Raw genomic sequence first — 24866 nt, 5'->3', positions numbered from 1 at the left:
TCCCAAACCCTGACGGGAGCGCTGAGCACCCCAGGGAGCAGCGAGAACCCCCCAGCCCGGCCCTCCAGCCTCCGAGCGGGGGTGAGGGTCCGCAAACGAGCGCGACCGCGGCCACCCGGAGCCAGCAGAACGAAGCAGAGCCCCCCGCCGGCCCCAGGCTGGTCTGGAGGTGCTGCCCAGCACGCAGAACGGTTTGGAGGGACCTTGTCCAAACCCCCCCCTGCCACGGGCAGGGACCCCTGCCACCAGCCCAGGGTGCTCAGAGCCCCGTCCAACCCAGCCTTGAGCACTGCCAGGGAAGGGGCAGCTTCTCCGGGCAACCCGTGCCAGCGCCTCACCGCCCTCAGAGTAAAGAATTTTTACCTTATATCTAATCTAAATCTCCCCTCTTCCACTTTGAAGCCCTTGTCCTATCGCTACACGCCACGGGGGGTTTGGGGGGCACTGGGGAAGCTGCCGCCCGCGCCCCAGCGCCGTACCTGAGCGAGCAGCGGCCCCCGGATGCGCCGCAGCACGGCCGAGCTGTCCCAGATGCTGGAGTTCAGCCCTCCCGGCTGCTGGAAAACCCAGACAGGGAGTCACCGCACGGCGCTGCCAGACCCCGCCGGGCCTGCGCCCACCCCGCACCCCGTCACCCACCGGCGCGGGGCCCCTGGTCTGCACGGCCTGCATGATGGCGGGATCCTCCAGCTCGCTGTCGATCACCAGCCTGGTCAGCCGTTCGGCCAGCGCGTCCTCGGGGTCGCCCAGCGGATCCGGCTCCTCGCCGCCGGGCCCGTCCCGCTCCCCGCTCGCCGTCGGTTTGTCCTCCAGCTCCGCCAGCCGCTCGTGGGCCTCTTGCCAGTCGTCGTCTGCGAGGGAGAGGTGGTCAGGGGGGGTGGTTCTGAGGGTGGGGGGGAAGGGGGGGGGGTTATGGGGGGGGTTCTGAGGTGGGGGGAAGGGGGGTGGTTCATGGGGGGAGAAGGGGGGTGGTTCTGAGGGGGGGTGAAGGGGCGGTGGGTTCTGAGGGGGTGGAAAGGGGCGGTGGGTTCTGAGGGGGGGTAAAGGGGCGGTGGGTTCGGAGGGGGGGAGAAGGGGGGGTGGGTCCTGAGGGGGGGGAGAAGGCGGGGTGGGTCCTGAGGGGGGGAGAAGGGGGGCTGGTTCTGAGGGGGGGAGAAGGGGGCTGGTTTCTGAGGGGGGGAGAAGGGGGGGTGGGTCCTGAGGGGGGGAGAAGGGGGGGTGGGTCCTGAGGGGGGGAGAAGGGGGGGTGGGTCCTGAGGGGGGGAGAAGGGGGGGTGGGTCTGGGAGAGGGTGGTGGTTCTGAGGGTAGGGGGGAAGAGGAGGGGGTGGTTCTGGGTAGGGGTGGTGGTTCTGAGGGTAGGGGGGAAGAGGGAAATGGTTCTAAGGGTGAGGGGGAAGAGGGGGTGGTTCTGAGGCGGGGGTAAAGGGGGGTGGGTTCTGAGGGGGGGGAAGGAGGGGGTAGTTCTGAGGGTGGGGGAAGGGGGGGTGGTTCTGAGGGTGAGGAAGTGGGGGAGGTGGTTATGGGGGGGGAAGGGTGGGTGGTTCTGAGGATGGGGGGGTGGTTATCGGGGGGGTCTCGCAGCGGGGTACAGGGGAGCGCTCACCAACAGCGCCGGCCCCGAAGGTGTCATCGTTGAACTGGTCGATGTCTTCATCTTCCTCGCCGAGCGCCTGGAAAGCGTCTTCGTCCTCGTCCAGCGGGCAGTCCTCCAGGGACTGGGCAGAGCCATGATGGGGGGGGGGGGGGTCAGCACAGGCCTACCCCCCCCTCCCCCCCCGCCCTTCTCCCACAGGCCCCGTCCCACACGATCGCTCCTGAGCGGGGCAGGGACACCCCCTCCCCGCCCGGCGTCCCCCCGACCCCGCAGACCCTCCCCGGTCAGCCGAGCCCTCTCCCCCCCCTCCCCCCGTTTCCTCACCTGGTACCGGAACATGGCGGCGGCGGCGCCCCCCGCCCGGAGGCTGCGCGCGGCCCGCTCTCCCGGCCCCGCGCCCCGCCGCGCATGCGCCGGCGCGCGCGCATGACGTCACCCGCCGCCCCCCTCCGCCCGGCGGGGAGGGAAAGGCGCATGCGCGGCCGGAGGAGAGAGCGGCGGGGTGGGGGCGTGGTCTGCGGTAACCACGCCCCTCCGCCTTGCTTATAGAGCTTAAAGGCGCCGCGTCCCGGCCCGTGGGGCTCTTAAAGGGGCAGCGGCGCTTTTTCTCCCCCCGCGGGGGTAATCCCGTCCCTCGCAGCCCTGTCCCCCCGTCCTGTCCCCCAGCCGTGTCCCCTCTCCACAGCCACGCCCACAAATGGTGGCCCCTCTCCCCAGCCATGCACTCCCCCCTGCTGTGACCTCTGTCCCCAGCTGTGTCCCCTGTCCGTGGCCATGTCCCCTGTGCCCAGCTGTGTCCCCAGCTGTGTCCCCTATCCTCATCCCTGTCCCCCCAGCTGTGTCCCCTCCCGATAGCCGTGTCCCCAGCCATATCCCCTGTGCCCAGATGTCCCCTACCCATAGCCATGTCCCCAGCCCTGTCCCCCCAGCTGTGTCCCCTACCCATAGCCGTGTCCCCCAGCTGTGTCTATCTCCCAGCTGTGTCCCCAGTTGTCCCCTGTCCTCAGCCCTGTCCCCCCAGCTGTGTCCCCTACCTATAGCCGTGTCCCCCAGCTGTGTCCCCAGCCATGTCCCCTGTCCCCAGCCGTGTCTCCAGCCCTGTCACCCCAGCTGTGACCTCTATCTATGGCCACATCTCCCAGCTGTGTCCCCAGCTGTGTCACCTGTCCTAATCCCTGTCCCCCCAGCTGTGACCCCTACCCATAGCCATGTCCCCTGTCCCCAGCCATGTCCTCAGCCCTGTCCCCCCAGCTGTGTCCCCTACCCATGGCCGTGTCCCCCAGCTGTGTCTCCAGCTGTGTCCCCCCAGCTGTGACCCCTATCCATAGCCACATCTCCCAGCTGTGTCCCCTGTCCTCAGCCCTGTCCCCAGCTGTGTCCCCAGCCGTGTCCCCTGTCCTCAGCCCTGTCCCCCAGCTATGGCCCCTACCCACAGCCATGTCCCCCAGCTGTGTCCCCAGCCATGTCCCCTGTCCCCAGATGTGTCTCCAGCTGTGTCCCCCCAAGCTGTGTCCCCTGCCCATAGCCGTGTCCCCCAGCCACGTCCCCTGTCCCCAGCGACGTCTCCAGCCCTGTCCCCCCAGCCGTGACCCCTATCCATGGCCGCGTCTCCCAGCTGTGTCCCCAGCCATGTCCCCTCTCCCCAGCCTCTCCCCACTGCAGCTACCCATGGCGGGGCAGGACACGTCGTCGGCGCGTGACCCCCGTGGGGACCAGCTTCCTCCTCGCTGGGGCCACCCCACATCCGCCCCCGCCTCGCCACCCACAGCCGTCGCCTTTAACGGGCCCGGTGTCACCGGGTGTCCCAGGTGAAGGGTGGCTCCACCTCGTCCCTCCCCTCGGCGCCTTCCTCCCTTCCTTGTGCCTGTCACCGGGGATTAGCGCAGCGACAGCCCCGGGCTTGGGGACAGGGACAGGGCCACCCGCCGCCTTCGTCTGGATGTAGGACCCAGGGTGACAACCCCATCCCGGAGGTGGGCGAGGACGGGGACCCCCACCCCACGCCCCGCCAGCCTTTGGGGACACCATGAAGGACCGGTTGGAGCAGCTGAAGGCGGTGAGGGACCCCCAGGGTGGGATAGGGTAGGGTGGGGGTCCCCGGGCTGGCTGGGACTCTGCTCCTGGGGGAGATGGGTGTCACGGAGATGGGGGTCCCTGTGCCCCCGCCACGCGGTGCATGGGGACATCACGGGGACGGGGGGGTCCCGAGAACTGGGTCCGTGGTAGATGGGGACATCGCAGGGATGGACGTCACCAAGAGCCCACCCTGTGGTGCGTGGGGACATCACGGGGATGGGGGTCCCAGTGACCCTCACCCTGTGGTGCATGGGGACGTCATGGGGACGAGGGGGTCCCCAGACCCGGGTCCGTGGTGGATGAGGACACCGCAGGGATGGACGTCACCGAGAGCCCACCCCATGGTGCGTGGGGTGTCACAGGGGTGGGGGTCCCAGTGCCCCTCACCCCGTGGTGCATGGGGACATCACGGGGATGGGGGTCCCAGTGCCCCCACCCCGCGGTGCATGGGGACGTCATGGGGAAGAGGGGGTCCCCAGACCCGGGTCCATGGTGGATGGGGGCACCTTGGGCATGGGGGGCCCTAAGGTCCAGCCCCATGGCAATGGGGGGGTCAGGTGGAAGGGACCGGAGGGGGGGTCAGCCCTCTGTGCCTTTTGGAAGTGGGGAGGGGATTTTGGGGGGGCATCAACCCCCCAGAGGAGGGCTGCACCCCCACGCTGTGGGGTGCGATGGGGAGAGCCCCGAGTTGGGCTGTGTGGGGCAGGGGGATCTGTCCCCTTGGGGGGGGGCCGGGAGCGGATGCGGGCTGCCGGTGGGGGCCAGCCCCCCATCCTGCGCCCCACGCCTCGCCGCGCTCCCCGCCACCATCGCCGCTTCCTCCTCCCTTTGCCCGCCTTGCCACGGGGGCCCCGCTGCCCCCCGCTCCCGGGGACCCCCCCAATCCGAGCGCCGGCTCCCTCCCGGGCAGCGGGGGGATCCCAGCAGCCCCCCAAGCTGTGCCCGGGTCCCGGCGTGGGGCCGGCAGCCGTGGCGGGGGGGCTCGGCGGGGATTACGCGGGGGATTACGAAGCCCAGCGGATAAAACCCTTGGGGAGGGAGAGAGGGGATTAATTTTATTTTTACTCCGAGCAGGAGGAGGCGGGGGTCTGGCCCCCCGCCCTGGGGACGCCGCAGCCGGGACACCCGGCACCCGCCGGGGTGCTGGGGGGAGGCGAGGGGTGGCAGAGGGGCTGGCACCCCGGGAAGGGACGGAGCCGGGGGCCCATGGGTGGGGGGCCAGGCTCGACGCCAGGGTGATGGGCGACAGCCGCTGCCGAGCCCCGGCGTGGCTCAGACCCGCCGCGGGACGAAGGTCGGGGCCATAAACCCCCGTCCCGTCCCCGTCCCCGTCCCCGTCCCTGTCCCCTCCCTCCAGCCAAGCCCAGCAATCCCTTAATTCCCCGTGGCCAGATGTGAAGCGAGCTTGGCCCCCCCCCCCCGCAGATGCCACCCCTGTGCCACCACGTCCCCACGCCGTCTCCCGCCTCGTCCCCCCCCTCCCCGACCCCGCAGAGCTGCGCTGGCCGCCGTGGCCCCGCGGGGTGGCTGTCACCCAGGGAGGGGGTCCCCGGGGGGGGGGGGGGGGGGCAGGCAGGGGGGGTGCCAGCCCTGAGCGCTGCCCGCCGTGCCCCGCAGAAGCAGGACGGGGACGATGACGCCGAGGAGCTGGAGATCGCGGTGGACAACACGGCGTTCATGGATGAGTTCTTCTCGGAGGTGAGGGGAGGGCGGGCGGGGGGCTGCGGAGGGGGGTCGGGGGGCTGGGGGGGTCTGGGCTGCCTCCTGACCCCCCCCCCTCATCCTCCCCGGCTTGTCCAGATCGAGGAGACCCGGCAAAACATCGACAAGATCTCGGAGAACGTGGAGGAGGCCAAGAAGCTCTACAGCATCATCCTCTCGGCCCCCATCCCCGAGCAGAGTGAGTGTCCCCCCCCTCCTGGGGTCACGGGTCCCCTTCCTGGGGACGTTCCCGCGGTGGCTTCCCCGGCTCACATCCCCCCACCCCACAGAGACCAAAGACGACCTGGAGCAGCTGACGGCGGACATCAAGAAGATGGCCAACAGCGTCCGCAACAAGCTGAAGAGTGAGCGGCCACGTCCCCCCCACCCTGCCACCGGGGTCCCCCAGTCCCCACGTCCCCGCGGGGACACCGGGACCGCGGGGGATGACGGTGGGGAAGGTCCCTGACGGGCTGGGGTCCGGTTCTCGCCAGGCATGGAGAGGAACATCGAGCAGGACGAGGCGCGGTCCTCTGCCGACCTCCGGATACGCAAGTCCCAGGTGAGCTCTGGTCCCCGGGACCGTCCCCATCCGGCACCCCCCAGGTCCTCAGCGCCCCGTCCCACCCTGTCCCCCACCGGCTGGAGATGTGACACGTCCCCAGGTCGCTCATCTCTGTCCCCTGTCCCCAGCAGCACCCCGTCCCAGACATGCCATGGGTGGTCCCGGGCTTTATGCTCCTCTCCCCCGTCCCCAGCACCCTGTCCTGTCCCCCCCGGGGTGGGACATGCCACCTCCCGGGTCCCCTGCGACTCGTGCCCCCAGCTGCTCATCCCGCCCCATCTCCTGGGGCTGGGGACAAGCCATGGCTGGAGTGTCACCAGTCTGACTCCCTGTCCCCATGCCCACACCGCGTCTTGTCCCCTGGGCTGGGGCTGTGCCATGCTGGCGGTGTCCCCAGCGTCACACCCCTGTCCTTGCTCCTCTCCCCTGGGGCTGCCATGCCCATTGCCTGGGGTGTCCCTGTCCCCAGCAGCTGGCCCTGTCCCCTGGGGCTGGGACACGCCATACTCGGGGTGTCCCCAGCCCCATGTCCCTGTCCCCAGCACTGGGTCCTGTTCTCCGGGGTTGGGACATGCCATGCCTGAGGTGTCCCATGTCCCCGTCCCTGTCCCCAGCACTGGGTCCTGTCCCCAGTGGCAGTGCCATGCCCAGGGTGTCCCCAGACCCACACCCTTGTCCCTGTCCCCAGCACTGGGTCCTGTCCCCAAGGGCAGTGTCGTGCCTGGGGTGTCCCCAGCCCCATGTCCTCATCCCTGTCCCCAGCGCTGGGTCCGGTGGCCAGAGTGGTGTGATGCCCGGGGTGTCCCCAGTCCATGTCCCCATCCCCAGCACTGAGTCCTGTCCTCAGGGGTTGGGATGGTGCCGTGCTCAGGGTGTCCCCAGCCCCACGCCCTTGTCCCCATTCCCAGCACTGGGTCCTGTCCCCTGGGGACTGGGGCAGTGCCATGCCTGGGGTGTCCCCAGCCCCATGCCCTTGTCCCTGTCCCCAGCACTGGGTCCTGTGGCCAGGGGCAGTGCTGGGCCTGAGGTGTCCCCAGTCCACGTCCCCGTCCCCAGCACTGGGTCCTGTCCCCCGGGGCAGTGTCGTGCCTGGGGTGTCCCCAGCCCCATGCCCTTGTCCCTGTCCCCAGCACTGGGTCCTGTGGCCAGGGTGGTGCCATGCCTGGGTTGTCCCCAGCCCCATTTCCCCTTCTCTGTCCCCAGCACTCGGTCCTGTCCCCCGGGGATCGGGGCAGTGCCATGCCCGGGGTGTCCCCAATTCATGTCCCTGTCCCCAGCACTGGGTCCTGTCCCCTGGGGATCGGGGCAGTGCCATGCCCAGGGTGTCCCCAGCCCCACGCCCTTGTCCCTGTCCCCAGCACTCGGTCCTGTCCCCCAGGGCAGTGCCATGCCCGGAGTGTCCCCAATCCGTGTCCCCATCCCCAGCACTGGGTCCTGTCCCCCGGGGCAGTGCCATGCCTGAGGTGTCCCCAATCCGTGTCCCCATCCCCAGCACTCGGTCCTGTCCCGCAAGTTCGTCGACGTCATGACCAAGTACAACGAGGCGCAGGTCGACTTCCGGGAGCGCAGCAAGGGCCGGATCCAGCGCCAGCTCGAGATCAGTGAGTGCCCCCCGCCCCCTTAGGCCCCGCCCCTCGGGTGAAGTGGGCGGGGCCTGCTCCTGCAGACCCCGCCCCTTTGGTGAAACAGGTGGGGCTAGCCCCTAAAGATCATGTCCCCTTTGCAGAGTGGGTGGAGCCAGATCATACAGACCCCACCCCTTTGGTAGAGTGGGTGGAGCTGGGCACTAAGACCCCACCCCTTTGGTTGAGTGGGTGGAGCCAGATCATACAGACCCCGCCCCTTTGGCAGAGTGGGTGGAGCTGGGCACTAAAGACCCCGCCCCTTTGGTATGCAGTGGGTGGAGCCAGATCATACAGACCCCGCCCCTTTGGCAGAGTGGGTGGAGCTGGGCACTAAAGACCCCGCCCCTTTGGTATGCAGTGGGTGGAGCCAGATCATACAGACCCCGCCCCTTTGGCAGAGTGGGTGGAGCTGGGCACTAAAGACCCCGCCCCTTTGGTATGCAGTGGGTGGAGCCAGATCATACAGACCCCGCCCCTTTGGCAGAGTGGGTGGAGCTGGACACTAAAGACCCCACCCCTTTGGTTGAGTGGGTGGAGCCAGACACTAAAGAGCCAATTCTTTGGGCGAAGTGGGTGGAGCTAGGCAGTGCAGGCCCCGCCCCTTTGACGGAGTGGGCGGGGCCTGTTGCCCCCATGTGCCCGCAGCCGGCAAGAACACGACGGACGAGGAGCTGGAGGAGATGCTGGAGAGCGGGAACCCCTCCATCTTCACCTCGGGGGTGAGCGCCCGCCGCCCCGGGGGTCCGGGGGGAGGCGGGGGGCCAGGCCCCCCCCACCCCCCCCACTGACCCCCTCCCGCCCTGCCGCAGATCATGGACTCGCAGATCTCGAAGCAGGCGCTGAGCGAGATCGAGGGGCGGCACAAGGACATCGTGCGGCTGGAGAGCAGCATCAAGGAGCTCCACGACATGTTCGTCGACATCGCCATGCTGGTGGAGAACCAGGTGCGGGCGGCACCGGGCCGGGCGGGGACCCGCGAGCACCGGCTGAGCGGGGACAGCAGGGACCTGGGTGCGTGGGGAAGAGCAGGGACCCCTGCATGGGGCTGCACGGGGATGAGCAGGGACCTGCACAAGGGTTCCGTGGGGATGAGCAGGGACCTCTGCATGGGGACAAGCAGGGACCTGCACAAGGGTTCCATGAGGATGAGCAGGGACCTCTGCATGGGCTGCACAGGGATGACCAAGGACCTGCAGAAGGATTCCATGAGGATGAGCAGGGACCTCTGCATGGGGCTGCATGGGGACGAGCAGGGACCTGCACAAGGGTTCCATGGGGATGAGCAGGGACCTCTGCATGGGGACAAGCAGGGACCTGCACAAGGATCCCGTGGAGATGAGCAGGGACCTCTGCATGGGGACGAGCAGGGACCTGCACAAGGGTTCCGTGGGGATGAGCAGGGACCTCTGCATGGGGACAAGCAGGGACCTGCACAAGGGTTCCGTGGGGATGAGCAGGGACCTATGCATGGGGACAAGCAGGGACCTGCACAAGGGTTCCATGGGGATGAGCAGGGACCTCTGCATGGGCTGCACAGGGATGACCAGGGACCTGCACAAGGGTTCCGTGGGGATGAGCAGGGACCTCTGCATGGGGACAAGCAGGGACCTGCACAAGGATCCCGTGGAGATGAGCAGGGACCTCTGCATGGGGACGAGCAGGGACCTGCACAAGGGTTCCGTGGGGATGAGCAGGGACCTCTGCATGGGGACGAGCAGGGACCTGCACAAGGATCCCGTGGAGATGAGCAGGGACCTCTGCATGGGGACGAGCAGGGACCTGCACAAGGGTTCCGTGGGGATGAGCAGGGACCTCTGCATGGGAACAAGCAGGGACCTGCACAAGGGTTCCGTGGGGATGAGCAGGGACCTCTGCATGGGGACAAGCAGGGACCTGCACAAGGGTTCCATGAGGATGAGCAGGGACCTCTGCATGGGCTGCACAGGGATGACCAGGGACCTGCAGAAGGATTCCATGAGGATGAGCAGGGACCTCTGCATGGGGCTGCATGGGGACGAGCAGGGACCTGCACAAGGGTTCCATGGGGATGAGCAGGGACCTCTGCATGGGGCTGCATGGGGACAAGCAGGGACCTGCACAAGGGTTCCATGAGGATGAGCAGGGACCTCTGCATGGGGACAAGCAGGGACTGCACAAGGGTTCCATGGGGACAAGTGGGGACCTGCACATGGGCTGCACAGGGAAGAGCAGGGACCTCTGCACGGACTGCATGGGGACAAGCAGGGACTTCATGGGGACAAGCAGGGACCTGTGTGCACGGGGCTGCACAGGGACAAGCAGGGACCTGCACAAGGGTTCCATGGGGGTGAGCAGGGACCCGAGCATGGGCTGCATGGGGACAAGCAGGGACCTGCACAAGGGTTCCATGGGGGTGAGCAGGGACCCGAGCATGGGGCTGCACAGGGACGAACAGGGACCTGCTCATGGGCTGCACAGGGGTGAGCAGGAACCTCTGCATGGGGACAAGCAGGGACAAGCAGGGACCTGTGTGCACGGGGCTGCATGGGGACGATCAGGGACCTGTGCACATGAGGAGGAGCAGGGACCCACAAACGGACTGCACAGGGATGAGCAGGGACCTCTGCGTGGGGACCAGCAGGGACCTGCACAAGGGTTCCGTGGGGACGAGCAGGGACCTGTGTGCATGGGGCTGCACAGGGACGAGCAGGGACCTGTGCACGGACTGCATGGGGACAAGCAGGGACCTGTGTGCATGAGGATGAGCAGGGACCCACAAATGGGCTGCACAGGGACAAGCAGGGACCTGCACAAGGGTTCCATGGGGACAAGCAGGGACCTGTGTGCATGGGGATGACCAGGGACCTGTACATGGGGCTGCATGGGGACAAGCAGGGACCTGCACAAGGGTTCCATGGGGACAAGCAGGGACCTGTGTGCATGGGGACGACCAGGGACCTGTACATGGGGCTGCATGGGGACAAGCAGGGACCTGCACAAGGGTTCCATGGGGACAAGCAGGGACCTGTGTGCATGGGGATGACCAGGGACCTGTACATGGGGCTGCATGGGGACAAGCAGGGACCTGCACAAGGGTTCCATGGGGACAAGCAGGGACCTGTGTGCATGGGGATGACCAGGGACCTGTACATGGGGCTGCATGGGGACAAGCAGGGACCTGCACAAGGGTTCCATGGGGACAAGCAGGGACCTGTGTGCATGGGGACGACCAGGGACCTGTACATGGGGCTGCATGGGGACAAGCAGGGACCTGCACAAGGGTTCCATGGGGACAAGCAGGGACCTGTGTGCATGGGGACGACCAGGGACCTGTACATGGGGCTGCATGGGGACAAGCAGGGACCTGCACAAGGGTTCCATGGGGACAAGCAGGGACCTGTGTGCATGGGGATGACCAGGGACCTGTACATGGGGCTGCATGGGGACAAGCAGGGACCTGCACAAGGGTTCCATGGGGACAAGCAGGAACCTGTGTGCATGGGGATGACCAGGGACCTGCACATGGGGCTGCATGGGGACGAGCAGGGACCTGCACAAGGGTTCCATGGGGACAAGTGGGGACCTGTGTGCATGGGGATGAGCAGGGACCCACACATGGGCTGCATGGGGACAAGCAGGGACCTGTGCCCGGGGCTGCATGGGGACAAGCAGGGACCTGTGCATGGGGACGAGCAGGGCCCCGCGCGTGAAGCCGCGCAGGGACGGGCAGGGCTGCGCAGGGCTCCCTGGGGACGCGGGGTGTCACGGAGCCACGTGGGCAGCACACGGACCCGTGCGGGGGGCACCCGGGCGTGAAGCCACGCGGGGCTGGGTGGTCACCGCCGCACCGGGCCACCCAGCACCCAAACCCATGGGGGTCTGGGGTGGGGGGGGGAGGTAGGGGTGCGCCCCACACCACGGTGGTCCCGGCCCCTCTCTCAGCCCCTCTCTGTCCCCCCCCCCCAATGCAACGCGAGGAGCCGCTGTGCGCACCGGGGAAGGGTGAGTAGCTGCGTCACCGCGTGCCGTGGGGCCGTGGCTGTGGGGGTCCCTGCTGAGCGTGCCCCCCACCCCCCCATCCCCGCAGGGTGGGCTGCTGGATAACGTGGAGCAGTACGTGATGCACACAGCCGAGCACGTGGAGCGGGCGAACCGGGAGGCGAAGAAAGCTCTCCAGTACCGGGGCCAGGCGCGCAAGGTGGGTGGGTGCCGGCGCCCCTGGGTGCTCTCAGCGTGTCTGTCCCCCGTCCCCCCTCCTTTCTCTGTCTCTCTCCGCCTCGCCGCCCCCCGCGCCCCGTAGGGAGCCATGATCGACCGCATCGAGAACAACATGGACCAGTCCGTCGGCTTCGTGGAGCGAGCCGTGGCCGACACCAAAAAGGCCGTCAAGTACCAAAGTGAGGCCAGGAGGGTGAGACGACCCGACGGCCCCGGTGTCCCCCAGTGTCCCCTCCACGGCCCCCGGCATCCCACAGGCTCCCCCAGTGTCCCACTCTGCCCCTCAGCGTGCCTTCGCATCTCCCAGTGCTCCCAGTATCTCCCCACGTCCTCCAGTCACCCTGAGACCCCCCGGTGACCCTAGCTGCCTTGTGTCCCCCAGACACCTCTCCTGTCCCCCAGTTGCCCCCAGTGGTGCCCCAGATGCCCCCAGTGACCCCCAGCTGGTCCCTGCTCCTCCCTTGGGACCTCTGGCAGCTCTGTCCCTCTCCGTCCCTGTCTCCCCCCCAGCCCTGAGCCCCCTCCTACCCTCAGGTGTGATGAGCTGGTGAGGGCTCAGCCCCTCCTGCCCTGTCTGCAGCATCTCTGTCTCTTCTGGGCTCCTCTGCGCCCACCTCTGCTCTCCGTCCCCCCCACCCCGGCGCGGGCAGGCGTAACCGGCCCCCGTCTCCCCTTTGCCCCCCCTCCAGAAGATGCTGATTTTGGCGGTGATAGTGGTGCTCTTGCTGGGGACAGTCGCCCTCATCATCGGACTTTCCGTGGGGCTAAAGAAGAAATAGCCCCCGCTGTGGGGGCTGTGGTCTGTAAGTGTTGGGGGGCAGGGGAACCCCCCCGCAGAGCCATGGGACCCCAGAGGGCTCAGGGATGGTGGCAGGGGGCAGGGGAACCCCCCCACAGGGCCGCGGGACCCCGGAGGGCTCAGGGATGGTGGCAGGGGACAGGGGAACCCCTCCATGGGGCCACAGGACCCTGGAGGGCTCAGGGATGGTGGCAGGAGGCAGGGGAACCCCTCCATGGGGCCACAGGACCCTGGAGGGCTCAGGGATGGTGGCAGGGGGCAGGGGACCCCATGCAGGGCCGTGGGACACCGGAGGGCTCAGGCATGGTGGCAGGGGGCAGGGGACCCCCTGCAGGGCCGTGGGACCCCGGAGGGCTCAGGCATGGTGGCAGGGGGCAGAGGACACTCTGCAGGGCCATGGGACCCCAGAGAGCTCGGGGATGGTGGCAGGGGGCAGGGGAACCCCCCCACAGGACCGTGGGACCCTGGAGGGCTCAGGCATGGTGGCAGGGGGCAGGAGACCCCATGCGGGGCCATGGGACCCTGGAGGGCTCAGGCATGGTGGCAGGGGACCCCCTGCAGGGCCATGGGACCCCGGAGGGCTCAGGCATGGTGGCAGGGGGCAGGGGACCCCCTCCATGGGGCCACAGGACCCCAGAGGGCTCAGGGATGGGGGCAGGGGGCAGGGAACACCCCCCGCAGAGCCATGGGACCCCGGAGGGCTCAGGCATGGTGGCAGGGGGCAGGGGAGCCCCCCACAGGACTGTGGGACCCTGGAGGGCTCAGGGATGGTGGCAGGGGGCAAGGGACCCCCCCACAGGGCCGCGGGACCCTGGAGGGCTCAGGGATGGTGGCAGGAGGCAGGGGAACCCCTCCATGGGGCCACAGGACCCTGGAGGGCTCAGGGATGGTGGCAGGGGGCAGGGGACCCCATGCAGGGCCGTGGGACCCCGGAGGGCTCAGGCATGGTGGCAGGGGGCAGGGGAACCCCCCACAGGACTGTGGGACCCTGGAGGGCTCAGGGATGGTGGCAGGGGGCAGGGGAACCCCTCCGTGGGGCCACGGGACCCTGGAGGGCTCAGGGATGGTGGCAGGGGGCAAGGGACCCCCCCACAGGGCCACAGGACCCCAGAGGGCTCAGGGATGGTGGCAGGGGGCAGGGGAACCCCCCCACAGGGCCGTGGAACCCCGGAGGGCTCAGGCATGGTGGCAGGGGGCAGAGGACCCTCTGCAGGGCCATGGGACCCCAGAGGGCTCAGGGATGGGGGCAGGGGGCAGGGGAACCCCCCACAGGGCCACAGGACCCCAGAGGACTCAGGGATGGTGGCAGGGGACAGGGGAACCCCTCCGTGCGGCCACAGGACCCTGGAGGACTCAGGGATGGTGGCAGGGGGCAGGGGAACCCCTCCATGGGGCCATGGGACCCCAGAGGGCTCAGGGATGGTGGCAGAGGGCAGTGGACCCCCTGCAGGGCCATGGGACCCCAGAGAGCTCAGGGATGGTGGCAGGGGGCAGGGGAACCCCCCCACAGGGCCGCGGGACCCCGGAGGGCTCAGGGATGGTGGCAGGAGGCAGGGGAACCCCTCCATGGGGCCACAGGACCCTGGAGGGCTCAGGGATGGTGGCAGGGGGCAGGGGACCCCATGCAGGGCCGTGGGACACCGGAGGGCTCAGGCATGGTGGCAGGGGGCAGGGGACCCCCTGCAGGGCTGTGGGACCCCGGAGGGCTCAGGCATGGTGGCAGGGGGCAGGGGACCCCATGCAGGCCATGGGACCCCGGAGGGCTCTGGCATGGTGGCAGGGGGCAGAGGACACTCTGCAGGGCCATGGGACCCCAGAGAGCTCGGGGATGGTGGCAGGGGGCAGGGGAACCCCCCCACAGGACCGTGGGACCCTGGAGGGCTCAGGCATGGTGGCAGGGGGCAGGAGACCCCATGCGGGGCCATGGGACCCTGGAGGGCTCAGGCATGGTGGCAGGGGACCCCCTGCAGGGCCATGGGACCCCGGAGGGCTCAGGCATGGTGGCAGGGGGCAGGGGACCCCCTCCATGGGGCCACAGGACCCCAGAGGGCTCAGGGATGGGGGCAGGGGGCAGGGAACACCCCCCGCAGAGCCATGGGACCCCGGAGGGCTCAGGCATGGTGGCAGGGGGCAGGGGAACCCCCCACAGGACTGTGGGACCCTGGAGGGCTCAGGGATGGTGGCAGGGGGCAGGGGAACCCCTCCGTGGGGCCACGGGACCCTGGAGGGCTCAGGGATGGTGGCAGGGGGCAAGGGACCCCCCCACAGGGCCACAGGACCCCAGAGGGCTCAGGGATGGTGGCAGGGGGCAGGGGAACCCCCCCACAGGGCCGTGGAACCCCGGAGGGCTCAGGCATGGTGGCAGGGGGCAGAGGACCCTCTGCAGGGCCATGGGACCCCAGAGGGCTCAGGGATGGGGGCAGGGGGCAGGGGAACCCCTCCATGGGGCCATGGGACCCCAGAGGGCTCAGGGATGGTGGCAGGGGGCAGGGGACCCCCCCACAGGGCCACAGGACCCCAGAGGACTCAGGGATGGTGGCAGGGGACAGGGGAACCCCTCCGTGCGGCCACGGGACCCTGGAGGACTCAGGGATGGTGGCAGGGGGCAGGGGAACCCCTCCGTGCGGCCACGGGACCCCGGAGGACTCAGGGATGGTGGCAGGGGGCAGGGGAACCCCTCCATGGGGCCACAGGACCCAGGAGGGCTCCGGGATGGTGGTAGGGGGCAGGGAACCCCCCCGCAGAGCCATGGGACCCCGGAGGGCTCAGGCATGGTGGCAGGGGGCAAGGGACCCCCCCACAGGGCCACAGGACCCCAGAGGGCTCAGGGATGGTGGCAGGGGACAGGGGAACCCCTCCGTGCGGCCACGGGACCCTGGAGGGCTCAGGGATGGTGGCAGCGGACAGGGGAACCCCTCCATGGGGCCATGGGACCCCAGAGGGCTCAGGGATGGTGGCAGGGGGCAGGGGAACCCCCCCACAGTGCCGTGGGACCCCGGAGGGCTCAGGGATGGTGGCAGGGGACAGGGGAACCCCCCACAGGGCCATGGGACCCCAGAGGGCTCAGGGATGGTGGCAGTGGGCAGGGGAACCCCTCCATGGGGCCACGGGACCCTGGAGGGCTCAGGCATGGTGGCAGGGGGCAAGGGACCCCCCCCCACAGGGCCACAGGACCCCAGAAGGCTCAGGGATGGTGTCAGGGGCAGGGGAACCCCCCACAGGACTGTGGGACCCTGGAGGGCTCAGGGATGGTGGCAGGGGGCAGGGGAACCCCTCCATGGGGCCATGGGACCCCAGAGGGCTCAGGGATGGTGGCAGGGGGCAGGGGAACCCCTCCATGGGGCCATGGGACCCCAGAGGGCTCAGGGATGGTGGCAAGCACCACCGGGCTGGCCCCACCATCACGCCCTGCCCTGGCTGCTCTGCCCGCCCATGGGGCTCTGTGTCCCCGTGCCGGGGTCTCGCTCACCGGTGCTTCGGTTTCTGCGGCTGCCTTTGGGGCTGCGGGTGCTGGGTGCTCGCTGGCCGGCGGTCTTGTGTCTGCGGTGTGCGGGGGTCCATGATGCTCGGGGGTCTGCAGTGCTTGGGGGTCTGTGGGGCTCGGGGATGTGCAGTGCTTGGGCATCTGCGAGGCTCAGGGCTCTGCAGGGCTCAGGGGTCTGCAGGGCTCGGGGGTCTGTGAGTCTCGGGGGTCTGCGGTGCTCAGGGCTCTGCGGGGCTTGGGGCTCTGCGGTGCTTGGGGGTCTGCAGTGCTCGGGGGTCTGTGGGGCTCAGGGCTCTGCAGTGCTCGGCGGTCTGACGTGCTCAGGGCTCTGTGGTGCTCCAGGCTCCAGGGTGCTCAGGGATCTGAGATACTCAGGGCTCTGCAGTGCTTGGGGGTCTGCAGTGCTCGGGGCTCTGTGGGGCTCGGGGCTCTGTGGGGCTCGGGGGTCTGCGGGGCTCAGGGGTCTGCGGAGCTCAGGGCTCTGTGGTGCTCAGGGTCTGCGGTGCTCAGGGGTCTGACATGCCTGGGGCTCTGTGGTGTTCCAGGGTGCTTGGGGAATCTGTGGTGCTCAGGGCTCTGCGGGGCTTGGGCATCTACGGGGCTCGGGGCTCTGTGGGGCTCAGGGGTCTGTGGTGCTCGGGGCTCCAGGGTGCTTGGGGATCTGTGGCGCTCAGCGGTCTGCATTGCCTGGGGGTCTGCGGGGCTCAGGGCTCTGCAGTGCTCAGGGGTCTGACATGCTCGGGGCTCTGTGGTGCTCCAGGGTGCTTGGAGATCTGAGGTGCAAAGGGTTCTGACATGCTCAGGGGTCTGCGGTGCTTGGGGCTCTGTGGTGCTCCAGGGTGCTTGGGGAATCTGTGGGGCTCAGGGCTCTGCGGGGCTTGGGGGTCTGCGGGGCTTGGGGCTCTGCAGGGCTCAGGGCTCCATGGTGCCCCAAGATCTGATCTGCTCAGGGGTCTGCAGCACTCAGGGCTCTGCAGTGCTTGGGGGTCCGCAGTGCCCAGGGCTCTGTGGGGCTCAGGGGTCTGTGGAGCTCGGGGGTCTGCGGAGCTCAGGGCTCTGTGGTGCTCGGGGCTCCAGGGTGCTTGGGGATCTGTGGCGCTTGGGGGTCTGCAGTGCTTGGGGGTCTGCGGGGCTCAGGGCTCTGCAGTGCTCGGGGGTCTGACGTGCTCGGGGCTCCAGGGCGCTTGGGGATCTGTGGCACTTGGGGGTCTGATGTGCTCAGGGTCTGTGGTGCTTGGGGGTCTGCGGGGCTCTGCGGATTTGGGGCTCTCCAGCGCTTGGGGGTCTGGATTTCAACTTCGTGCTCGGCTCCGTGTTGCCCCCGTCGGTCTCCGCTGTCCCCGCTCCCTCTGCACCCGCAGGGCCCTGCTGCAGCCCCTCGTCCCCCTCCCCGCCAGCCCCTCTGCCTGGGGGCTGACGTCTCCCCCTTTCCCTCCTCCAGATGCCTCCGACCCGGGACCCCCCCCCGGCACCGCCGCCCGGCCCCCTCCTCTCCCCGCTGCTCCCGGACCCGCTGCCCTCAGCCCCCCGCGCACCGGCTCGGCGTTCCTCCATGGAGGGGTCCCGTCACCCCACCGGACTGTCCCCCGCCACCCCGCTGTCCTCCCGGTCCTTGGGGTCTGCCCCCCTCGTCCTCACGTCCCCCCCATGGGAAGGGGACAGGACTCCACTATTTATTTTCCGTTGGCTGAAAAATCAACTTCTGCTCCCAGGGAGGGCGAGGGGGCCGGGGGCAGCTGCTGGCGGGTCTGGCCACGCGTCGCTGTCCCCCCCTCCACGGAGCTGCTGGGGACCCCGTCCCCTCTCGGCCTCGCTGCCTGCGCCCGGCTCGTCCCCCCGACACCCACGGCCCCGGTGCTGCGGGGAGCTGGGGGACGCGGCCGTCGTCGCCGTTTAATTCCCGTTAAAATAAAGATCGACGCCGGCAACCGCGCTTCTCCTCTCCCCGCGCGACGCTGCGGGGACAAAGCGGGGTGCTGGCACCCCCGGACAGCCGAATCGTGGGGGGGGGGGGGGGGCTGCCCCCGTGCCGAGCCGTGGCATCGCAGCCGGGGCGGTGGCTCAGGCCGGGGGCCCAGGGGCTGGCACCGGTCCCCGTTTTCGGGCGCTGTAGCCACGTGGCCCCCCCCCGGAGTGGAGATGTGATGGGGGAGCACGGGGCTGGGGACCCCCCCTAAGCCCCCCAGGCTCTGCCGGATCGCACCAGACCTTCTTCCCCCGCAGTTTTGGGTAAGTCACGGCAATGGGGATGCGACCCTCCCAGAACTGGGATACCAGTACAGCCCAGTCCCAATGCTACACAGGACCAGCTCACACCCACCCCGCTGCCCCCCCCTTCCCCTGTCCCTTGTCCCCTCTCCCCACCCGCTGCCACCCGTGACCCTGCCTCACGGCCCCCCCTCTCCCCGCGCAGAAGAAGATCATGATCATGATATGCTGCGTCGTCCTCGCCATCGTCCTGGCTGCCAGCATTGGGAGCATCTTCGCCTGAGACCCCCGCCCGCTGCCCTCCAGGTGACGGGGCGCGCGGCGGGAGGGTGGCACTCGGGGGTCCCCACTACCGGCTTCGGGCCGCGTTGGGCTTGAGCCGGGTGGGATTCACCCTCCCGGCGCGACCGGAAGGCGCCGGCGGGGACCGAGAGTCCCCCGGCAGCCCCATCGGGAGGGGACGAGGACAGCCGTGCCCCCTTCCTCAGCAGTGCCTCATCTTCCTCCCGGCGCAGGTGGCCTTTCCCCCTCCACCCGGAGAGACCCCGACGCCCGGCTCCGGGACCCCCCCCTGCCAAGCCCTCGTCCCCGCGGCGCCGATGACATCCCTCCACGCGTCCCCGGAGGAGTGGAGACCACCCACCCCGCTCCGCAGCCAACGCCCCGCCGTCCCCCCTCGCCGAGGGGCCCCCGCGGAGCACGGTCCCCTCCCCGGGGCGAGGAGAAACCTCGGCGCTCGCCCGCACCTCCGGAATAAAAAAAAAAAAATCACCCACGCCGCGCTCCGGTGCGCCGGGGAACGGCGGGGTGGGGGTCTCGGCGGCGGGAGACAAACCCCGCCGCAGCGGCGACCGCTCCGCGCCGGCGAAAACCACAGCGGGCGAGGCAGGGTCGTCACGGGAGGGTTTAATTAAGGCGGCCCCCCCTCGTCACGCCGCTCGTTACACCCTGTGTTTCAGGAAGAACTTGCCCCAGTAGCGTCCCTTGAGCCGCAGGTCGTAGGGGCTGAGGTATTTGCGCATCCCCAGCATGTTGGCGGTGACGACGCGCTCGAAGGTCCAGGGGTTTTGGTTGTTGAGCCTCCTCTCCTCCTCCTCCCGCCGCTGCTGCCGGAGGCCGTCGCGGCTGACGGGGACGGCGGGGAACGGCAGCTTCTCGGCCACCTGCTTCAGGAAGGGCTTCACCTCGCCGAACTCGCAGCGCCCGCCGACCTCCAGCACCAGGCGCCCGCTCTTCACCGGGGTGACGTAGCGGTCGATGGGGCCCTTGCCGCCCCCCATGCGGTGTCCCAAGCTCTTCCGCGTCACCGGTTTGAAGGGGGCCGGCACGCGCCAGACGGCGAACGTGGTTTTGGGGTCCATGCCGCGGGCGACGGTCAGGCGGATCATCTCGAAGTGGCCCCAGTGGAGGTAACCCCCCCCCAGGGCCTGCAGGGAAGGAAGGGGGGGGCAGCTCAGGGACCAAGGGTGCAGAGGGTCCCCCCAGCCGCCCCCCCCTCCAGCTCCACGCCTGCTTTCGGAGGGGGGACGCCCTGAAGCCGCCTTTCCCATTTCAGCTCAGCGTTGCGCTCCCCACCCCCCCCATCGCCGGGGAAACTGAGGCAGCTCAGCCAGTTCGGCTTTTCGGAAGCAGTTTGGCACCGGTCCCCTCTGGTTGCTGGGTTGTGCCGGGGTTTCACCGCCCACGGGAGGGCTCAGCCCCGGAGGGGGCACGGGGTGGGGGGGTCTCCAGCCCCTCTCCAGCCCCAGGGCTCCCATTCGCCGCTCACCAGGATCCCGTACTGCCCCTGGGTGAAGTCGGTGGCCTCCCGGGATGGCCCGCGGATGTCACGCAGCCGCCGAGGCTCCCGCTTCACCTTGGGCACCGCCGGCACCTTGTCCATGAACTTCAGCTTCGGTTTTTCCGGGAAGGTGATGCCTGCCGGGGCACACCGCAGGGTCACCAGGACATCCCGGGGCAGGGCGGGGGGTGCCCCCGCCACCCCCGGGGGGGGGTTCTCCCCTCTCCCCCCCCCCATCTTACCGCTGTAGTCCGGGGGCAGCACGTATTTCTTCAGGCCGGCCCGGGGGACGGCGATGCCGCCGGGACCTGGGGGACAGAGCGGGGCCTGATGCACCGGGAGGGGGGGCCGGGGACGGCCCCGGTTCCCCACATCCCCCCCCCCCCCAACAGCCACCCAGTCCCGGACCCCAACGCCCGCCGGTTCATGCGGGAGCGGGCCCGGGAGGCCGGAGCTCTCCCCCCTCGCCCGGATCCAAGCGCCCGGCCACGCTCTCCACCGGCCGCGCCGACCCCTCCCAACGGTGCCGGCTGCCCCGCCGAGCGCTGCCCGGGCTCCGCCGACCTCCTCCAGCCGGGAGCGAACGCAGCAGCCGCCATCGCCACATCGCCGGCAGCGCGCCCGGAGGGAGCCGCCGTGGGGTCCGTCCCCCCGGAGCCGCCCGGCCGGGGACACTTCCGGCAGGGCGGTCCGGCCCCCTTCGGCGCACCCGAGAAACGCGGGCGGGGAACTTTAGTTCCGGGTGGGACACAGCCCATTTTACCCCGCCCCGTGTCCCACCACGACGTCACCCCCGGCCCCCCAACCCCGTGCCGGGCAGGGACACCCCCCCCCGCCCCGGTGTCCCGTCGAGGCTCCGCGGGGCCTACCCAGACCCTCTCCACCGAGGGGTCCGGGCCCTGCGTGTCCCCCCCCCCGCCCCCGGACACACACACAGACACGGGCCTGCTCTGCCAACGCCTCTTTATTGCCGCCATGGCGGGGCCCGGCATTCCCTCGGCGGCTTCAGTAGGTGCTGAAGACGGCCTGGATGTGGTCCCCGTCCTGCGGCTTGTAGGTGCCGACCCCTGCGGCGGAGGGACGGGCGTGAGGCCGGGGTGCTGCGGCCCCCAGCACGGCCCTGACGTGTCCCCCCCACCACCACCCAGTCCGCCCCACCTTCATCGAGGGCGTCCCCACTGCTGAGGAACTGCCAGTAGGTCTTGTCCTCCGTGCTGGCGGCCAGCCCGTGGATGGAGACCACCATGGGACCCCAGGACGTCTGCTCCGTCTGGAAGCTGCCGGGGAGGCGGGTGGGCTCAGATCACAGAATCCCAGCATGGTGGGGGTTGGAAGGGACCTCTGGGGTCACCCAGTCCCACCCCCTGCCCAAGCAGGGTCACCCAGAGCAGGGGGCACAGCACCGCGTCCAGGCAGGGCTTGAAGATCTCCAGAGAAGGAGACTCCACAGCCTCCCTGGGCAGCCTGGGCCAGGGCTCCATCACCCTCAGAGGGAAGAAGTTCTTCCTCGGGTTCAGCTGGAGCTTCCTCTGCTTCAGTTTGTGCCCATTGCCCCTTGTCCTGTCGCTGGGCACCACTGGAAAGAGTCTGGCCCCGTCCTCCTGACCCCCACCCTGCAGATATTTAGAGGCATTTCGAAGGTCCCCTCTCAGCCTTCTCTTCTCCAGGCTGAACAAGCCCAGCTCCCTCAGCCTCTCCTCACAGGAGAGATGCTCCAGTCCCCTCCTCATCCTCGTAGCCCTCCGCTGGACTCTCTCCAGTAGCTCCTCATCTTTCTTGAACTGGGGAGCCCAGCACTGGACACAGCACTGCAGATGGGGCCTCACCAGGGCAGAGCAGAGGGGGAGGAGAACCTCCCTCGCCCTGCTGCCCACACTCCTCCTGATGCACCCCAGGATCCCATTGGCCTTCTTGGCACCCAGGGCACGCTGCTGGCTCATGGTCACCCTGTTGTCCACCAGGACACCCAGGTCCCTCTCCACAGAGCTGGTCTCCAGCAGCTCCGCCCCAGCCTGTACTGGTGCCTGGGGTTGTTCCTCCCCAGGTGCAGGACCCTGCATTTGCCTTTATTGAACCTCATCAGGTTCCTCTCTCGTCGGGGGACACACAGACGCCATGGCTTCCCCCTCCCCGGCCCCTCCGGCTCTCACCTAAAGATGTCGGGTTCCTCGTTCGCCGCCGCCTCCAGCACCTCGAGCAGCGTGGAGCCGCCCGCGACCCGCACCGAGGTGCTGTAGTCGAAGTGCTGTCCCTGCAGCTTGTTGACGATGGAGTAGTGCACCGTGATGAGGGCTGGGGTGGGGAGGAGAAGAGCAGGCTGGGCGCCCGGCACGGCTGCCGCGGGGCACCGGGCAGGAGGTTCATCCCCACGGGGGTCTCGGGGTGCTCCGGGCGGGAGCCGCCGTACCTCTGGATGCCGTGGTTGTATCCAGCTTCGGGGACAGGGACGGGGACAGCCGTTGTCTCGCGGTCGCGCCGGCGGTGCAGTCAATCCCGGCCGCCTCCAGGTACGACCTCCCCACGAGGGCGGGCAGGAGCTGGGCGATGGCCGTGGGCTGGCTGTAGTCGTGGCTGTACACCACGGAGAAGGCCTGGGCGCAGTCCCACTCCCGTGGGGCGTAAAAGCTGGCCGTGGCCTCCAGCTCCTGCGGAGGAGGAATGAGCATCCCCGGGGAGCGCGCCCGTCGCGCCTGCGCCGCCGCCGCCCTCCCCGTACCTGCAGGGCCAGCCCCATGCTGTAGATGTTCCCGATCACGCCGTCCCTCTCCTCCTGCTCGTCGAGGAAGCCATTGCTCACCCCCGCCACCGCCTCGCCGAGCAGGTCCCGCACGTCGTGGAGGCTCGTCCGGCCGTAGGCGCACGCCAGCGCCAGCGCAGCCACGGCGCGGGTGTCTGCGAGACGCCGGCGTCACCGCCGAGCCCGCCGGGATAGGGGCACGGGGGAGCTTCGCCAGTGGAGGGGACATGGAGGGGGTCCCTTACCCACGGAGAGGGTGCTCTCGGAGCTCAGCAGCTGCTTGGCCAACGCCACGGCCGGCGTCTCGTAGCCACCCGCCCCCGCCAGGCACAGCCCCAGGGCATCCAGGCTCACGCCGAACAGGGTGGTCTTGGGGACGCCGTCCATCTCTGCGAGGCGAAACACAGCGAGCTGGGGGTCTGGGGGTGCCGGGAGGGGCGAACCCCCCTCACCAGGCACCCCGAATCCTCCCGCCACGTCCCGGCGTACCCAGGCTGGCCATCTCCTCGTCCGTTTTCTGCTGCAGGACCTGGAGCAGGTCGACGGTCTGCCCCAGGGCCGTGACGCTCTCCGGCTTCTGGCAGGAGGAGAGCAGGGCGAGCACGTACAGGGCCACCTCCCCCGAGGACATGTCTGCGGGGACGAGAGAGCGGCCGGGGCGTACGGGGGGGCCAGGACCGGGCACCCCGCTCCCCAGCCGGTGCCGAGCAGAGCCCCCCACTACCTTTCTGAGCCCTCTCCACAGCCTTCTCGCTTATCTCCTGGAGCAGCCACTTGCGGGTGCCACTGTCGGTGGCCCCGGCCAGGTTCAGGGCCAGCAGGACGCTGGGGTTGGGCAGCTCGTCCGTGTCGACGGAGTCCTCCAGGCTCCGCACCATCTTGGAGACCAGTTCCTGCGAGGCGACTGGAAGGAGAGGGGCCGGGCACCCCGTTGGCCATCGCGGCGGGAGGTCACCGGGGCGCCGGCGTCCCCTCCGCGCGGCTGACGCTCACCGCAGTCGTGGGCGGCCGTGCTGCCGGCCAGGGCCAGCAGCACCCCGACGCCGAAAGCCACGCCGAGCATCCTCTCGAGTCCCGTGGGTCTCTCCTCGCGTCCTCTCCGCTTTCGGTCGCTCCCAGCTCCCTTCTCCGCCCTCCCGGCGCTGCCAAGCGCCGCCGGCTTTATCGGCGTGCCCAAGGATGGCAAACAGTCGGAGGGGCACGGCCGCGGGGCCGGTGATTTTCCACTCGAGGACGGGGAAACCGCCAGGGACGGGGTGGATGGCCGTGGGTTTTGTCCCCCGGTGGGTGCCGCAGCGGGAGCTCCTCCTCCATCGGCCACCCAAGGTCCTGGGCGCCCGGGGATGTCCCTAACAGCTGGAAGCTCGCCAGCTGTATCCCAATTGACGGGAACCACAGAATCAGAGAATCACAGAATGTTCGGGGTTGGCAGGGACCTCTGGGGTCACCCAGTCCCACCCCCTGCCCAAGCAGGGTCACCCAGAGCAGGCTGCACAGCACCGCGGCCAGGCAGGGCTTGAATATCTCCAGAGAAGGAGACTCCACAGCCTCCCTGGGCAGCCTGGGCCAGGGCTCCGGCACCCTCAGAGGGAAGAAGTTCTTCCTCGGGTTCAGCTGGAGCTTCCTCTGCTTCAGGTTGTGCCCGTTGCCCCTTGTCCTGTTGCTGGGCACCACTGGGAAGAGTCTGGCCCCATCCTCCTGACCCCCACCCTGCAGATATTTAGAGGCATTTCGAAGGTCCCCTCGCAGCCTTCTCTTCTCCAGGCTGAACAAGCCCAGCTCCCTCAGCCTCTCCTCGGAGGAGAGATGCTCCAGTCCCCTCCTCATCCTCGTAGCCCTCCGCTGGACTCTCTCCAGTAGCTCCTCATCTTTCTAGAGCTGGGGAGCCCAGCACTGGACACAGCACTGCAGATGGGGCCTCACTGGGGCAGAGCAGAGGGGGAGGAGAACCTCCCTCGCCCTGCTGCCCACACTCCTCTTGATGCACCCCAGGATCCCATTGGCTTTCTTGGCAGCCAGGGCACACTGCTGGCTCATGGTTAACCTGTCGTCCACCAGGACACCCAGGTCCCTCTCCGCAGAGCTGCTCTCCAGCAGGT

General features: G+C 69.3%; 4 protein-coding genes across 10 annotated transcripts in view; 1 reads left to right on the top strand and 3 right to left on the bottom strand.

The window, feature by feature from the left end:
• Positions 1-2001, bottom strand: part of PATL1 (PAT1 homolog 1, processing body mRNA decay factor) — an 8365-nt gene extending 6364 nt beyond the window's left edge. The window contains 4 exon segments of the mRNA XM_075427111.1: positions 433-557; positions 640-851; positions 1605-1716; positions 1920-2001. Of these exon segments, the coding sequence (XP_075283226.1) occupies positions 433-557; positions 640-851; positions 1605-1716; positions 1920-1934 (464 nt within the window). The 5' untranslated portion in view covers positions 1935-2001.
• A 1363-nt stretch (positions 2002-3364) lies between these two features.
• On the top strand, positions 3365-18999 carry STX3 (syntaxin 3). 7 transcript variants are annotated; one of them, XM_075426169.1, is made up of 12 exons: positions 3365-3651; positions 5289-5369; positions 5472-5571; positions 5663-5737; positions 5867-5934; positions 7430-7538; positions 8208-8281; positions 8372-8506; positions 11484-11543; positions 11629-11739; positions 12449-12562; positions 18456-18535. In XM_075426169.1, exons 1-11 carry the CDS (start codon positions 3622-3624, stop codon positions 12536-12538), a joined length of 933 nt encoding a protein of 310 aa, XP_075282284.1. In that variant the 5' UTR covers positions 3365-3621; the 3' UTR covers positions 12539-12562; positions 18456-18535. The 7 variants fall into 7 exon arrangements, 6 of the variants coding, with proteins under 6 accessions (XP_075282284.1, XP_075282283.1, XP_075282287.1 ...); XM_075426168.1 differs by having other exon boundaries at positions 17484-18456; XM_075426172.1 differs by lacking the exons at positions 11484-11543; positions 11629-11739; positions 12449-12562 and adding exons at positions 11842-11952; positions 18766-18999 and having other exon boundaries at positions 18456-18556.
• Positions 19000-19141: 142 nt separating this feature from the next.
• On the bottom strand, positions 19142-20704 carry MRPL16 (mitochondrial ribosomal protein L16). The gene is made up of 4 exons (XM_075426079.1): positions 20595-20704; positions 20273-20338; positions 20019-20167; positions 19142-19677 (listed from the first exon to the last, which is right to left on the bottom strand). The coding sequence occupies exons 1-4, from the start codon at positions 20635-20637 to the stop codon at positions 19192-19194; spliced, it is 744 nt and encodes a 247-aa protein (XP_075282194.1). The 5' UTR covers positions 20638-20704; the 3' UTR covers positions 19142-19191.
• Positions 20705-20976: 272 nt separating this feature from the next.
• Positions 20977-23915, bottom strand: CBLIF (cobalamin binding intrinsic factor). The gene is made up of 9 exons (XM_075427261.1): positions 23761-23915; positions 23492-23671; positions 23257-23400; positions 23013-23156; positions 22747-22922; positions 22438-22675; positions 22181-22322; positions 21189-21307; positions 20977-21097 (listed from the first exon to the last, which is right to left on the bottom strand). The coding sequence occupies exons 1-9, from the start codon at positions 23828-23830 to the stop codon at positions 21036-21038; spliced, it is 1275 nt and encodes a 424-aa protein (XP_075283376.1). The 5' UTR covers positions 23831-23915; the 3' UTR covers positions 20977-21035.
• Positions 23916-24866: the final 951 nt, after the last annotated feature.

The sequence above is a fragment of the Opisthocomus hoazin genome, chromosome 7 (genome assembly GCF_030867145.1).
Source record: "Opisthocomus hoazin isolate bOpiHoa1 chromosome 7, bOpiHoa1.hap1, whole genome shotgun sequence".
Lineage (NCBI taxonomy): Eukaryota > Metazoa > Chordata > Aves > Opisthocomiformes > Opisthocomidae > Opisthocomus > Opisthocomus hoazin.
The sequence above is the reverse complement of the archived record's forward strand: the minus strand, read 5'-3'. Positions and strand labels throughout refer to the sequence as shown.